We start from the raw sequence: 16,535 nt of genomic DNA on the forward strand, positions 1-16,535 counted from the left end.
GTCTGCACCTCTGTCTGCAGGACGTGCACATCTGGCTGTACCGGGCCGGCGCTGTGGTGGTGAAGAGAGCTACAGCAGGACTGTCGGGCGCATGAAGACGCGCAGCAATAACATGTCTATGAGCGAGACCCGCAGTCGGGGAACACCGGCCGCCTCCGGCGTTTGGAAGGTCCGATGTTGACCCCATTATAACGTTGTGTGTTCAGAGTGAATGAATGAATGACTGTTCTCACACTACATATACAGTTGAGCTTTGGATCATTTAGTTTTGTTGAATGTTTTAGGAGAAACAACAGCTCAATGTCCAATGCTAACTGGTTCATGTAAACCAATGGACGCCGCTAGGCTAGGCTAACCCATAGAAATGAGTGAGCGCTAAGCTAACACGCATATTCATAAGTTTCTATAAAAACGCTGCTCCTTTCAGCCTGGTCCAGAACCAGTGATCAGATCCAACACTTCCACAATTTTATTCTGGGTTTAAGTGAGAACTTTTAACTCTAGTTTGACGTTTGGACGCAACAGTTTCCTCCTCGGCTGTGCTCTGGGAGCTCACCATCTGATTGGCGGCCCATCAGCTGTTTTTCGCAGCTTTTTTACAGCAGCGAAAAAAAATACACTGAATTTTTTTCAATATGGTGGTGAAATACGGATGTATAAAAAACACCTTGATAATAAAAACCCAAATTAACCTTCATACGTGGTCCTTAGCGTGTGGAGAAGCTTTAGTAACTCCGTGTCCTTCCACAGAGGCTGAGGGAGTATCAGAGGAGGCTGGACCTGTCGGCGCTGAAGCAGAGCGAGAACCCCGTCGTCCTGGAGGTCAAGGTACATGAAGTACAGAACAGTAAAGTTCTGTTTGGAAATGACTTCTTCTAAAACAAAACATCTCGACCTTAAAGAAACATCTACACTTTGTGAATTCTTTTGTTTTAGAATCTGGACCTGACGCAGAAGAAGCTGGTGCACGAGGGGCCTCTGTCCTGGAAACTCACCAAAGACAAGGCCATCGGTGAAACACACATTTAACCTCGCGACACGTTCTCGCCGCGGCTGCAGGATGAGCCTATTGTACATGTTTTGTTGCAGACATGTTCACGCTGCTGCTGGAGGACGTGCTGGTGCTGCTGCAGAGACAGGACGAGCGTCTGGTCCTGAAGCTCCAAGGGAAGAACCTGACGAGCGCCGCCGACTCCAAGCTGACCTTCAGCCCCGTGATCCGCCTGAGCGCCGTGCTGGTGCGGCCCGTCGCCACCGGTAACGCCACAAAACACAGCCCACACTCGCCTTAGGATGTTTGTTCTCTGAGATTCATCCAGGAATACTCACATGCTTGGTATCCACGTGTAGCACGAAAGGCTGTGACTGAGATGATGCTGTAATCCAAATATGGTCATTTCCTCTGTGGGAGACGGCAGCGGCTAAAGACGGGAGAAAATGATCTGATTCCTGATGGATTTATTGAGTTTTGAACCAAAAAAACAAGTGGAAATCTTTTAAATAATAATAACTAATTTACTCCAAAACTTACCAAGATCAAAATTCCTTTGAGAAAATCTTTCTAATAATAATAAGTCACAAAATAAAACCACACATTTCAATCTGATTAGATTTTGAACATATTGTCTTGTTTTGACCTTTTTTTTTTAATGATTATAAAGTGTTCTTCCTTCTTATATGAAAACATAAAACGACTCCTCATATTTATGTCAGTAATTTAGAGCATGAGTGCAGCAGTCGTTTATATGGCGTTAAAGAGGGGGTGTTCTGCTTATTTCAGTCACACAGCACCAGTCTATATCCCACTACAATGATGACAAACCTTCTGTTGGTCTGTAAATGCAGTAAGTAAGGGATAATGTATAGAACGCTGGTCGAAACAAGACCCCTCCGCTTCGTGTCAAGGTCCGGTTCACCCTGAAGGTGCTTATTTTCCCGATAATGACCAGCTTTCTATACATTATCCCACTTATTATTCGGCCATTTTCCAACTGAACACACGCAACATAAACCTCATACACTTTTATGAAGGTCGAAAGGTTTATTTAATGACTTCCGAGACAAATAGTTCCCAAAAGTTTGCGCGTTTTGCTAGGCTAGAAGCAGCAAGGCTAGCAGCTAGCCTAGCTACTGCAGTTGGAGGAATGGTGGTGAATCTCTGGGTCAGTTGAAAGTCAGACTCACGATTCCCCGACTTCTCTCTCAGTGACGGGACAGATAGTGTCGCTGCTACGTACGCGCGGAGTGATATGAAAGCACCAACTCATTATTTTTCTCAGAGGTCCTTTATCAGAAAATAATGACCGGTAGAACGTTGGGAAATCCCATTTAAATCAACGGAGCTTCTACTTACGCTGTGAAGAGCCGGATGATAAATTAGAATAACTGCCTTGTATAAAATGTCTCTCTCTAAATGGCTGTAGTGAATGTCTTGAAATAGGCCTCTGTCTCTTTAAGAACCTCTGAGCCTTTAGACACGCCCCCTCCACACGCTGTCTGTGGCATCAGTGGGGAGGGGGTTCTGCTGAGGAGCAGTGGTTGGTTACTCGGCTGGTGACCAAAGCTCGGAGGCGTCTCCAGGAGGTGAGGGCGTTCCTAGGAGGACTCAGGCAAACCTATCCCTAAAATGGCCGCCATCAGAGTTTTTACAGATTACTCAGAAATACGTGAATGTGCCAAGGCAACACTTCAGCCATGTTTTTAATGAGGGAGTGACAGAATAACATGATGGAAAGCTTGAAAACGTCCATTTTGCAGAACACCCCCCCTTTAAGGAAAACCTCAGGGATGTGACGACGTTAATGCATCGAGGCTGTTTCTCTAATGTAGATTTAAGTCCACATAAAGTGATGTTTCTCTGTAATCCTGTCTCTTTAATCCTGTCTCTGTCCCGCAGACCTCAGGTCCTTCTTCGTTCTGTCCATGTCGGATAACGTGGCTCAGATCTACGAGCTGACGGCTCCGACCGTCTCCGACCAGAGGACGTGAGTCTCACCTTCAGTCACGTTCAGGTTCAGGTCCTGATGAGGCGGGTTCTTCAGCCTGTGGAGATGATGCTGGTTCTGGATGAAGCTGAGGTCGTTTCAGGTTCACAGAAACAGCAGCTGATCCAGAGACACTTTGATCCCACTGACCCTGAAGGGGAAGCATCGGCCGCTTAACCTCTTAACTCCCGCCTGAACCCAGAGCATCTTCTCCTGTTCAGCTTTACCCAAATCCTGTAGGCCAGTGTAACACCTCAAGCTAAGATCTACAAAACTCATCTAAATGGATCTTTTTCCTCACGTCATCACATTTTTGGGGGGTTTTCAACTCATTTTTGGAGCTTTTTTGTACATTTTTTGTCATTTTTTTGTCACATTTTTTTGTCACATTTTTTTGTCATTTTTTCGTCACTTTTTTGTCACATTTTTGTAATTTTTGTAATTTTTGTATTTTTTTCATCACATTTTTTCATCAATTTTTTTAATCGAATTTTTGTCATTTTTAGTCAATTTTTTTTCACATTTTTGTCTTTTTTTTGTCTTTTTTTCCGTCAATTTCTTGTGACATTTTTTCCACTTTTTCCTCACTTTTTTGTCACATTTCCATCATTGTTTTCGTCTCAGTTTTGTTGCTATTTTCTCACCTTTTTTCCAGAAGCTTTTGGATTGGGGTAAAGCCAAACTGGAGAAAATGTGCTCGGTTCAGGCGGGAGTTAAGGGGTTAAAGCTTCAAACAAAATATTTGCTGATACTAATTTGAAGTCCACTTTTGCACTCGTGCTCTGTTTTTAAAATGTGCTGTATACATAAACCTTGACCTTTTGCATATTTCTCCAGAACCCAGTGTTAGAGATACATTTTTGCATCAAACACATTTTAATTCAGACGTAAATGATTAGTCTCTCTGTGATGGATGACGTGGTTAACGCTGCTCTGTGATGACGTGGTTAATGCTGCTCTGTGATGACGTGGTTAACGCTGGTCTGTGATGACGTGGTTAACGCTGCTCTGTGATGACGTGGTTAACGCTGCTCTGTGATGACGTGGTTAACGCTGCTCTGTGATGACGTGGTTAACGCTGCTCTGTGGCGCAGGTGGCAGCGGCTCATCACTCAGTGCGCAGACTCCATGAAGGCGCGGCTCCACAGCGGAGGCGACTCCCACAGCGAGTGAGCTCCGCCTCCTCTCTCTCTCCACCCGTTTGTCTTTCACATCCGTAACGTCTCCGTCCTTTTGTTCCAGCGTGGAGCGAACGGCTCGCGAGATCATCCACAACGGCCTGGCTGAGGACGCCGCGGGCGCCGCCGGACACGCCCACAGCTCAGGTCAGCGCCGCACGAGGAGCCGCTGATCCTCAGGCAGGGCTGGACTGAGTCATGAGCTCCAGAGTCTGATCCTCAGGGCTGGACTGAGTCATGAGCTCCAGAGTCTGATCCTCAGGGCTGAGTCATGACCTCCAGAGTCTGATCCTCAGGGCTGGACTGAGTCATGAGCTCCAGAGTCTGATCCTCAGGGCTGGACTGAGTCATGACCTCCAGAGTCTGATCCTCAGGGCTGGACTGAGTCATGAGCTCCAGAGTCTGATCCTCAGGGCTGGACTGAGTCATGACCTCCAGAGTCTGATCCTCAGGGCTGGACTGAGTCATGACCTCCAGAGTCTGATCCTCAGGCAGGGCTGGACTGAGTCATGACCTCCAGAGTCTGATCCTCAGGCAGGGGTGGACTGAGTCATGACCTCCAGAGTCTGATCCTCAGGGCTGGAGCGAGTCATGACCTCCAGAGTCTGATCCTCAGGGCTGGACTGAGTCATGAGCTCCAGAGTCTGATCCTCAGGGGTGGACTGAGTCATGACCTCCAGAGTCTGATCCTCAGGGCTGGACTGAGTCATGAGCTCCAGAGTCTGATCCTCAGGGCTGGACTGAGTCATGACCTCCAGAGTCTGATCCTCAGGGCTGGACTGAGTCATGACCTCCAGAGTCTGATCCTCAGGGCTGGACTGAGTCATGACCTCCAGAGTCTGATCCTCAGGCAGGGCTGGACTGAGTCATGACCTCCAGAGTCTGATCCTCAGGCAGGGGTGGACTGAGTCATGACCTCCAGAGTCTGATCCTCAGGGCTGGAGCGAGTCATGACCTCCAGAGTCTGATCCTCAGGGCTGGACTGAGTCATGAGCTCCAGAGTCTGATCCTCAGGGGTGGACTGAGTCATGACCTCCAGAGTCTGATCCTCAGGGCTGGACTGAGTCATGAGCTCCAGAGTCTGATCCTCAGGGCTGGACTGAGTCATGACCTCCAGAGTCTGATCCTCAGAGCTGGACTGAGTCATGAGCTCCAGAGTCTGATCCTCAGGGCTGGACTGAGTCATGACCTCCAGAGTCTGATCCTCAGGGCTGGACTGAGTCATGAGCTCCAGAGTCTGATCCTCAGGCAGGGCTGGAGTCATGAGGGTCTGACGAGGGATTTATGAACGAGCCGAGTCAGATTCATACTGATCTAACACGGATCATCTAAAACTTCCCACAGCTTTACTTCCTGGTTCCTCCAGCTGTTCTGCCTCAGAGGGACTTTCCTGGTTAACCTCTTAACTCCCACCTGAACGGATCCCATTTTCTCCAGTTTGGCTTTACCCTAATCAAAAAGATTCTTGGGAAAAAAAGCTCCAAAACAGCCACAAAAATGAGAAGAAAACAAGGATGTAAACGCAACAAAAAATGACAAAAATTCAACAAAAAATGACAAAAATTCAACAAAAATTCAACAAAAATTCAACAAAAATTCAACAAAAATTCGACAAAAATTCAACAAAAAAGTGACAAAAAATGACAAAAATTCAACAAAAAATTACAAAAATTCAACAAAAAATTACAAAAATTCAACAAAAAAGTGACAAAAATTCAACAAAAATTCAACAAAAATTCAACAAAAATTCAACAAAAATTCGACAAAAATTTGACTAAAATTCAACAAAAAAGTGACAAAAAATGACAAAAATTCAACAAAAAATTACAAAAATTCAACAAAAAATTACAAAAATTCAACAAAAAAGTGACAAAAATTCAACAAAAAAGTGACAAAAATTCAACAAAAAATGACAAAAATGCAACAAAAAATGACAAAAATTCAACAAAAATGTGACAAAAATTCAACAAAAAATGACAAAAATTCAACAAAAAATGACAAAAATTCAACAAAAAATGACAAAAATTCAACAAAAATGTGACAAAAATTCAACAAAAAAGTGACAAAAATTCAACAAAAAATGACAAAAATTCAACAAAAAAGTGACAAAAATTCAACAAAAAATGACAAAAATTCAACAAAAAAGTGACAAAAATTCAACAAAAATGTGACAAAAATTCAACAAAAAATGACAAAAATTGGACTGAGTCATGAGCTCCAGAGTCTGATCCTCAGGGCTGGACTGAGTCATGAGCTCCAGAGTCTGATCCTCAGGGCTGGACTGAGTCATGACCTCCAGAGTCTGATCCTCATGGCTGGACTGAGTCATGAGCTCCAGAGTCTGATCCTCAGGGCTGGACTGAGTCATGACCTCCAGAGTCTGATCCTCAGGGGTGGACTGAGTCATGACCTCCAGAGTCTGATCCTCAGGGCTGGACTGAGTCATGACCTCCAGAGTCTGATCCTCATGGCTGGACTGAGTCATGAGCTCCAGAGTCTGATCCTCAGGGCTGGACTGAGTCATGACCTCCAGAGTCTGATCCTCAGGGCTGGACTGAGTCATGAGCTCCAGAGTCTGACCCTCAGGGCTGGACTGAGTCATGACCTCCAGAGTCTGATCCTCAGGGCTGGACTGAGTCATGAGCTCCAGAGTCTGATCCTCAGGGCTGGACTGAGTCATGAGGGTCTGACGAGGGATTTATGAACGAGCTCAAGCACGTATCGATCGTGTCAGATTCATACTGATCTAACACGGATCATCTAAAACTTCCCACAGCTTTACTTCCTGGTTCCTCCAGCTGTTCTGCCTCAGAGGGACTTTCCTGGTTAACCTCTTAACTCCCACCTGAACGGATCCCATTTTCTCCAGTTTGGCTTTACCCTAATCAAAAAGCACCAAAACAGCTACAAAAAATGAGAAGAAAACAAGGATGTAAACGCGACAAAATGTGACAAAAAACTCAACAAAAAGTGACAAAAATTCAACAAAAATTCAACAAAAAATTACAAAAATTCAACAAAAAATGACAAAAAAATAACAAAAAATTGACAAAAATTCAACAAAAATTCAACAAAAAATGACAAAAAATCAACAAAAAATGACAAAAATTTGACAAAAAATGACAAAAAATTGACAAAAAATGACAAAAAATTGACCAAAATTTGACAGAAATTCAACAAAAAAGTGACAAAAATGTGACAAAAATGTGACAAAAATGTGACAAAAATTCAACAAAAATTCAACAAAAAAGTGACAAAAATTCAACAAAAGTGACAAAAATTCAACAAAAAAGTGACAAAAATTCGACAAAAATTCGACAAAAATTCAACAAAAATTCAACAAAAAATTACAAAAAAAGAAAGAAAAAAAACATACAAAAGGTGACACAACACAGCAACAACGTGAGGAAAAAGCTCAGTTTTGTGGGTCTTAGCTTTCAAATGAGCTGCTACACAGGCCTGTATAATGACCAAAGACGACAGAATGCATTTGGTTCAGGCGGGTGGGAAGAGGTTAAATTAAATATTGAACTAAAACAGCTTCTCACAGAGGGAAAGCCTTGGCGTTTGAACTCGCTGTCGTAGAGTGATGATGTAACGAGAATCCACAGCTGGTGTTCACATCTGGCTCTGGTTGTGTCCAGATGTTCCCCGTGAGGAGACTGCGCCCCCTCTGGACGGGCTGCAGAGTGCGCAGGGGCAGGCGGTGGACGAGGCGGAGCTGGAGGCCTTTCTGGACGGGCAGTTAGCGCAGCGTCTGGACCAGGAGACTCTGGACCAGGAGACTCTGGACCAGGAGACTCTGGACCAGGAGACTCTGGACCAGGAGACTCTGGACCAGGAGACTCTGGACCAGGAGACTCTGGACCAGGAGACTCTGGACCAGGAGACTCTGGGGGAGAGGAACGTCTCCAATCACCTGCACACGTCGAAGGCGGAGGACGCGCTGCGTACACGTGAGTTTTAAAGGATCTGTATCTGCTATTTTAGCCATTCCAAAGTTAAGTATAGGCATGTGTATGATATATTGTACCTCTACCACTATGGAGCACTTATTTTTGTGATAAATATAAGTGTTTTCTGGAGGTATTTTTCAAACCCGGAAGACACAACGCTTCGATTCAGTTAACTCCGCCCCCTCTCTCCGCACTTACTTTACCATAATATAAATGAACAACAATAAGTGAAATTGCTTCACGATGCAGTTATACGGAGTTGACATCTGCAACACAGCTTCATAAATGGCTAACACACATGCTAATATGCTAACACACATGCTAATATGCTAACACACACATGCTAATATGCTAACACACATGCTAATATGCTAACACACACATGCTAATATGCTAACACACATGCTAATATGCTAACACACACATGCTAATATGCTAACACACATGCTAATATGCTAACACACAAGCTAATATGCTAACACACACATGCTAATATGCTAACACACACATGCTAATATGCTAACACACATGCTAATATGCTAACACACATGCTAATATGCTAACACACACATGCTAATATGCTAACACACATGCTAATATGCTAACACACATGCTAATATGCTAACACACATGCTAATATGCTAACACACACATGCTAATATGCTAACACACACATGCTAATATGCTAACACACATGCTAATATGCTAACACACACATGCTAATATGCTAACACACATGCTAATATGCTAACACACATGCTAATATGCTAACACACACATGCTAATATGCTAACACACATGCTAATATGATAACACACATGCTAATATGCTAACACACACATGCTAATATGCTAACACACATGCTAATGCTATGCTATGCTCCATCTTCAGCTGCAGCGCAAACATGACTGATCTGTTCAGACGCTCAGGGGTGTGTTTGACCTGGAAGCACCTCGGGCACATCATTTTTATTTATTTATTTCTTACGACAGAAATAATGAAAACGCTGTTTTACAAATTATAATCCGGCCGTAAGCATAGAATTAAGACATTACATTACAGACGTCGAGCACTTCCGTTCCGCTGTGACGACACAACTGAACACTCAGTCGTTCACCAGGAGAGGGCGGAGCCTCAGAGAGCAGGAGGGCGGAGCCTCAGAGAGCAGGAGGGCGGAGCCTCAGAGAGCAGGAGGGCGGAGCCTCAGAGAGCAGGAGGGCGGAGCCTCAGAGAGCAGGATTCAGGAGGATTACTGAGAGCTGCGTGAATGAAGCCGCAAACCACTCTGGGGGTGTTTTTGATAAGGAAATAGCAGAACAACATGGCTAAAAGCTCTAAAAAGTCGATTTTGCAGGATATAGGACCTTTAATGTCCTATTGCTTTAAGGTCCTCTTGGTTGTCTTGTTGCAGTTTCCACACTGAAGCAGCTGCTGTTGAGCCACATGGTCAGAGACACTTCAGAGGGAAACCAGAGACACTCCCCACACGAGGAGACACGCCCCCCACACGAGGAGACACGCCCCCAGGCCGAGGACACGCCCACAGAGCGCCCGGGGAGCAGCCCTGCGCCCCAGAGTCCAGAAGAAACTCCCGCACTTTGGGACAAGAGTTCAGGCGACGCCCACACGGACTCACCGCAGCTCAACGGTCAGACCGACGCTCTCGTTTAACCTTTAACTTTATTTAACAATAACAAACGTCAACATGATCGGTGATTATGACTCAGGTTCTCCAAATCTAAAAGCTTCTGGACGGGAGCTCACAGAGGGACGTCTCATGTGAACATTTGTAGTTTCTGTAAATATAAGATCAGTGTGAGAAACTTCAGGGTTAATACTGATGGTGATGATGATGTTGATGGTGACGATGATGAGGATGTGACTGACTGGACGACCTTTGACCTGCCCCTGTTGTATTCTCTCAGGTCTGTCCGTCCTGGACCTGTGCGGAGCTCCTCCTCCTGAAGACTCGGCCGAGGACGACGTGGGCATCGACATGACCAAACTGCTGTCCTCGTCCTCACAGACAGAGGGCGCCGGCCCGAACCTCAGCCGGCAGCTCATGACCCACCTGCGTCTGCTGCAGCAGGACCTGCACTACCTGAAGGTAATGACCCACCTGAAGGTAATGACCCACCTGAAGGTAATGACCCACCTGAAGGTAATGACCCACCTGAAGGTAATGTGTAGGGCTGGGCACCGTTCGTTTTTTCCGATACCACTACTTTAACGATTCCTGCTTTTCGGTACCGGTGCCTTAACGGTTCTTTTTTCGATACCTTTGTTATTTTAATTGAGTTCAGGAGGAAGTCCAAACATCAGAAAACAGGAGCAGCAGCGTCACCTGTAACTTCCTGTTTTTCTCAGAATTCCCACTAAAGCCGTGATAAAAAGAGAGTTGGGACATTATTCCCTCCTGAGCTGCAGGAACAGACCAGATCCACATCAGGACCGTTTACTGAAGATAAACTTTTCTAAACTCACTGAGCTGTTCCACAGTGAAAGCTCCTCACACGTCACAGATCTGTTACATAGTGAGAGCGCTCACTCTGTCACTGACAATGCACCAGAACTGTTCCAAACATGGCTAATGCAGAGTGAGCCTCACCTTTTCCAGAGACAATCTGTGATCCCAAACGCTCCGGTGCAGCTGGAGCTTAAACAACAGCAGGAACTTCAGGCTCTGCGGCTAAAGCTAAAGCTAAAGGTAAAGCTAAAGCTAAAGCTAAAGGTAAAGGTGAAGCTAAAGGTAAAGGTGAAGCTAAAGGTAAAGCTAAAGGTAGAGCTAAAGGTAAAGCTAAAGCTAAAGCTAAAGCTAAAGGTTAAGGTTAAGGTTAAGGTTAAGGTTAAGGTTAAGGTTAAGGTAAAGGTAAAGGTAAAGGTAAAGGTAAAGGTAAAGGTAAAGGTAAAGGTAAAGGTTAAGGTTAAGGTTAAGGTTAAGGTTAAGGTTAAGGTTAAGGTTAAGGTTAAGGTTAAGGTTAAGGTTAAGGTTAAGGTTAAGGTAAAGGTAAAGGTAAAGGTAAAGGTAAAGGTAAAGGTAAAGGTAAAGGTAAAGGTAAAGGTAAAGGTAAAGGTAAAGGTAAAGGTGAAGGTGAAGGTGAAGGTGAAGGTGAAGGTGAAGGTGAAGCCCATGTGTTTCTCGTTGTCACTGCTTTTCCCTTTGTCTAAGAGTCTAGTTTCTTATTTAGTCCAGGTTTAGTCCTGGTTTAGTCCTGGTTTAGTCCTGGTTTAGTCCTGGTTTAGTCCTGGTTTAGTCCTGGCTCAGATGCGACTCTGCCATCTCTGATAACGACTGAAGTGTGAGTAAGTTACAGCTTCACTTCTGCATTTGTGCTGAAGCTGCTCATGAGTTCAGGCTTTTTTAGACTCACTGTGGATCATTTACTGACGTTTGGAGAGAAAAAGTACCGACATCAGGGACGGCGTCGAAAAGTCTGACACTCCCTGAACGTTCACGGCTTCATGTGTTTCAGGAGGTGGAGGTGAGATACAAGGAGCTGCAGCAGAACCTCAGCGACACGGCCACCGACTCGGACGACGGCCCCGGAACCGACGGCACCGACGGCCCCGGAACCGACAGCCCCGGTACTGACTCCTACACTGACTCTGTAGTTTCATCCTCAACTTCTTTAACATCTTAGTTTTAAAAATCAGCCCAAACTGTCTTTCCGGTGTTTATTCTGTGACGTTTTGTGGCTTTGAGCCGGAGACGTGACTCCAACATGACCCTGGTCCACAAACAAGGAGACATTTTCATCTTTTACCTTTGTACCTATTTTATGTTTCATGTTGTAGAGCAACGTCAGGCCCGGGGGCCAAATCCGGCCCTCCAGCACAGAACCTCTGGCCCCAATATGATTTTGAGAAATATGATTATGCAAATAAGGATCAAAGACCTGTCAAAGTATCTAAAAAGTGTCTTTTTATGGTGTATTTTTTAAATGTCCTTATTATACAGCTCTTCACAACGTCAGTAGAAGCTCCGTTGATTTGAATGGGATTTCCCAACGTTCTACCGGTCATTATTTTCTGATAAAGGACCTCTGAAAAAAATAATGACGCTGCCAATGGCAACGGAGTTGGTGCTTTCATATCACTCCGCACGTACGTAGTAGCGACACTATCTCTGTCCCGTCACTGAGAGAGAAGTCGGGGAATCGCTTGTGAAGTTAGCGTGAGTCTGACTTTCAACTTACCCAGAGATTCACCACCATTCCTCCAACTGCGCCTTCAGCTAAGTAGCTAGGCTAGCTGCTAGCCTTGCTACTTCTAGCCTAGCCAAACGTTGCAGAGCAACGCGCAAACTTTTGGGAACTATTTGTCGCGGAAGTCATTAAATAAACCTTTCGACCTTCATAAAAGCGTACGAAGTTTATGTTGTGTGTGTTCAGTCGGCAAATGGCCGAATAATAAGCGGATAATGTATAGAACGCTGGTCATTATCGGGAAAATAAGCACCTTCAGGGCGAAACAAGACCCGGGTCCGGTTCGCCCTGAAGGTGCTTATTTTCCCGATAATGACCAGCGTTCTATACATTATCCCTTACTTACAGAACATCCCACGTGGTCATATATAATGTAAAACAGTGATTCTCAACTGGTGGGTCGGGACTCAAAAGTGGGTCGCGATCCCTACAGGGAACTTTCTTTCAATATTTTCCATCTGAAACTCCACAGAAACACACTGGAGTCTTTTCAAATAAATATTATTGTGTTGTTTTGATCATAATTTCAGTCTTTAAAGGCAAATCTACGGCTTGTTCAGTAAAAACGTGCGGTAAATACTATATATATTGCGATATATGACACAATGACAGCTTTATTTGGGTCGCAGCTTGTCATTAAGGTAATGCGGGTCTCAGAGCCGGACCACTGATGTAAAACATTGGCATTTGCAGAAAATGGTTCTTAACTACACCCTTGGTGTTTTGGCGATGATGAAAATCGGCTCTTCGTGACGCACACTTGCCGATCCCTGTTTATTTATTTATTTAGTTTTAAGTGGGACAATGTACATTAATGAACATTAGGACAATGTAAATGTACCCGGATTAGCCAAAAGGCTAGTTTTCACCGGTGGAGCTAACAGATATGAACAGATATGGTGAAACTTCAGCAGATTGTCCCGGCTTAAGAGCCTGTGTTTCTGTAAAATGTGACAATGGTGAAAACGTAAGGGTTTTTTATCAAGGACTTTCAGTGCTTGTTTGTATAATGATTCCAGCGGTTTTATAGTTGATTTGTGAGTGTTGGACCAGCACGTTAGACAATATATGACGTGACTAAGAATGAGTGAATGGAAGAACATCTTTGCCGCTCGCATTGATAAGTTGTTCCTAATGAATCTGAAATTCGAAAGGGAGTATTGAATCTTAGTCCTGACTGTTTTAACGTGATGCTTGAAACTGAAATGGGAATCAATATGTAAACCTAAATATTTATACTTGGTTACTAATTCTAACCGCTGTCCTGAGATAAAAATATCAGATTGAGGGACTTAATGACTAGACATGAATGTACAGCGCCCCCTGCTGCCACAGCTCACACACAGGATCATAGACATTTTTAATCACATCATTGGTGCAGATCGACTTTTATTAGACACATTCGATATATTTCTCTGATTGAAACCTTTACTATAGAAACACACGTTCATGCTCGGCTCCACAGCAGAACTTTCTTTACATTATTTTTTCTCTTTTCACAGATTCCGTTATTTGACACTGAAGAGGAAAGAAAAGCAGAAAGTCACACACTGGAGACACTAACTCATCCTGACCAGCAGAGGGCGCCACCCTGGGACCTTCCTGACCGCTGCCCTGGACACGCGGAGAGGAGTTCGTCCAGAGGAAGAACCACCAGGGTCCAGAGGAAGAACCACCAGGGTCCAGAGGAAGAACCATCAGGGTCCAGAGGAAGAACCACCAGGGTCCAGAGGAAGAACCACCAGGGTCCAGAGGAAGAACCACCAGGGTCCAGAGGAAGAACCACCAGGGTCCAGAGGAAGAACCACCAGGGTCCAGAGGAAGAACCACCAGGGTCCAGAGGAAGAACCATCGAGGTCCAGAGGAAGAACCACCAGGGTCCAGAGGAAGAACCACCAGGGTCCAGAGGAAGAACCACCAGGGTCCAGAGGAAGAGTTTGATGAGTTTTGTAGAAACATTCCTCCCATTCCAGATGTTTTCAGGCGAGACGCTGCAGTTTCAGGGAGAAGGTCTGTGTGGAGCTTCTCTCTCTTCTCCAGGTTTCTTCTCTGACTCTGACTCTTCTTCACCTGCAGCGTCTCGCCTGAACCAGGAACCACTTTGTAAAACTGTGGAAAATGTATTTGCACCTTTGTCAGACGAGTTCTGTTTCATCCCCTGTGAGCGGCGGAGGCGGGGCTTCAGCTTCAGACATGTGACTCCCGGACGTCCAATCAGGAGGCTCTAAAGCAGGGGCGCCCAAACCTTTTGTCTCCGAGGGCCAAAATGAAAAAGTGCCTAAGGGTCGCGGGCCAAACACGGCGATAATGCAAATAATAACAGTTACTTTGTTTTATTTTTTGGTCACATTTGCATTTAATTCTATGCAAATAACCTGCTACAAAAGCCAAGTTTTAGTGGAACAAAATCAGTTATTGTAGCAACAACAGCACCTGTACCTGCAGCACCTACAGTGACTTTACCTCAGTCATGTCTTTAAGTCAAAGAAAATGCCATATTAGACCCATTTGAAAGTGTCAGTTCAGCATTAATTCTTTTATAAGTCATATATGTCAACGACCTTTGCAATAAAATGTGGAAAAAGTTTGGAAGTTGATGCTCTGAAGCTCTATGACTGACAAACACCAACACACCAGAACAGTGTTTCCTTAACCTGGCGAAAGGAGTGAAACAGCGCCCCCAATTTGACGCTGGTGGCCAAACAGTGAACTGCATCTATATTTGCCATTGAGAATGAATGGGAGAGAGTTAGTATTAACCAGATGCTGCGCAAAAGTAGGTCACTCTCTGGGGCCCCCCCATTGGGCGCCCCCTCCTCTCTAACCCCCTTTGGGCGGCCCCTCCTCTCTAACCCCCTTTGGATCCCACTTTGGGCCCCCCTGCTCTAAAGAGAGCGAGAAGATTCTGCAGAGACAGAAGCTCAGAGGACGTGGGACGAAACCATCACCTCCTGATTGGTCAACCGGGATCAGGTGTGAATCTGTTAGTGTTCGATCTGAGGGAAGGGACTCGTCTGAAGCTCCGCCTCTCGTGGTCACGGGTTCACAGAGCCGTGGTTACAAACGTAACTCTGGTGTTGGTTAAACACGGAAACCTCAGTGTTTGGACTCATGAGCTTCAGACTCGACATTCCACACGGGGCGATGCCTTCACTGCCCCTCTGTAAACCAGACTCTTTTATCCAGGCCTGAGACCTTCACTGTCCCTCTGTAAACCAGACTCTTTTATCCAGGCCTGAGACCTTCACTGTCCCTCTGTAAACCAGGCCTGGGACCTTCACTGTCCCTCTGTAAACCAGGCCTGGGACCTTCACTGTCCCTCTGTAAACCAGGCCTGGGACCTTCACTGCCCCTCTGTAAACCGGACTCTTTTATCCAGGCCTGGGACCTTCACTGCCCCTCTGTAAACCAGGCCTGAGACCTTCACTGCCCCTCTGTAAACCAGGCCTGGGACCTTCACTGTCCCTCTGTAAACCAGGCCTGGGACCTTCACTGCCCCTCTGTAAACCAGACTCTTTTATCCAGGCCTGGGACCTTCACTGCCCCTCTGTAAACCAGACTCTTTTATCCAGGCCTGGGACCTTCACTGCCCCTCTGTAAACCAGGCCTGGGACCTTCACTGTCCCTCTGTAAACCAGGCCTGGGACCTTCACTGTCCCTCTGTAAACCAGGCCTGGGACCTTCACTGTCCCTCTGTAAACCAGGCCTGGGACCTTCACTGTCCCTCTGTAAACCAGGCCTGGGACCTTCACTGCCCCTCTGTAAACCAGGCCTGGGACCTTCACTGTCCCTCTGTAAACCAGGCCTGGGACCTTCACTGCCCCTCTGTAAACCAGGCCTGGGACCTTCACTGCCCCTCTGTAAACCAGGCCTGGGACCTTCACTGTCCCTCTGTAAACCAGGCCTGGGACCTTCACTGTCCCTCTGTAAACCGGACTCTTTTATCCAGGCCTGGGACCTTCACTGTCCCTCTGTAAACCAGGCCTGGGACCTTCACTGCCCCTCTGTAAACCAGGCCTGGGACCTTCACTGTCCCTCTGTAAACCAGGCCTGGGACCTTCACTGTCCCTCTGTAAACCAGGCCTGGGACCTTCACTGTCCCTCTGTAAACCGGACACTTAGAGCACAGAGTATTTATCGTTTGTTTAGTTTTGCTTTAACACTTTAAGCCTGTGATGTGTTTGATGAAGTGACTCAGAGGTTATTAAAGGA

At 45.6% G+C, this 16,535-nt stretch overlaps 1 protein-coding gene across 1 annotated transcript in view; it reads left to right on the forward strand.

Annotated features, from left to right (window-relative positions):
- LOC306970728 (rho guanine nucleotide exchange factor 12-like) overlaps positions 1 to 16,445 on the forward strand; it is a gene marked incomplete at its 3' end in the record, with an annotated part of 75,817 nt that extends 59,372 nt beyond the window's left edge. The window contains exons 26-37 of the mRNA XM_079566755.1: positions 751 to 828; positions 937 to 1,012; positions 1,090 to 1,257; positions 2,897 to 2,984; positions 4,079 to 4,153; positions 4,227 to 4,309; positions 7,807 to 8,118; positions 9,530 to 9,766; positions 10,044 to 10,225; positions 11,592 to 11,726; positions 13,826 to 14,333; positions 16,273 to 16,445. Of these exons, the coding sequence (XP_079422881.1) occupies positions 751 to 828; positions 937 to 1,012; positions 1,090 to 1,257; positions 2,897 to 2,984; positions 4,079 to 4,153; positions 4,227 to 4,309; positions 7,807 to 8,118; positions 9,530 to 9,766; positions 10,044 to 10,225; positions 11,592 to 11,726; positions 13,826 to 14,333; positions 16,273 to 16,445 (2,115 nt within the window). The remainder of the gene's footprint in view (positions 1 to 750; positions 829 to 936; positions 1,013 to 1,089; positions 1,258 to 2,896; positions 2,985 to 4,078; positions 4,154 to 4,226; positions 4,310 to 7,806; positions 8,119 to 9,529; positions 9,767 to 10,043; positions 10,226 to 11,591; positions 11,727 to 13,825; positions 14,334 to 16,272) is intronic.
- Between the last annotated feature and the right edge of the window lie 90 nt (positions 16,446 to 16,535).

Source organism: Gobius niger (assembly GCF_951799975.1).
Source record: "Gobius niger genome assembly, chromosome: 11".
Taxonomy (NCBI): domain Eukaryota; kingdom Metazoa; phylum Chordata; class Actinopteri; order Gobiiformes; family Gobiidae; genus Gobius; species Gobius niger.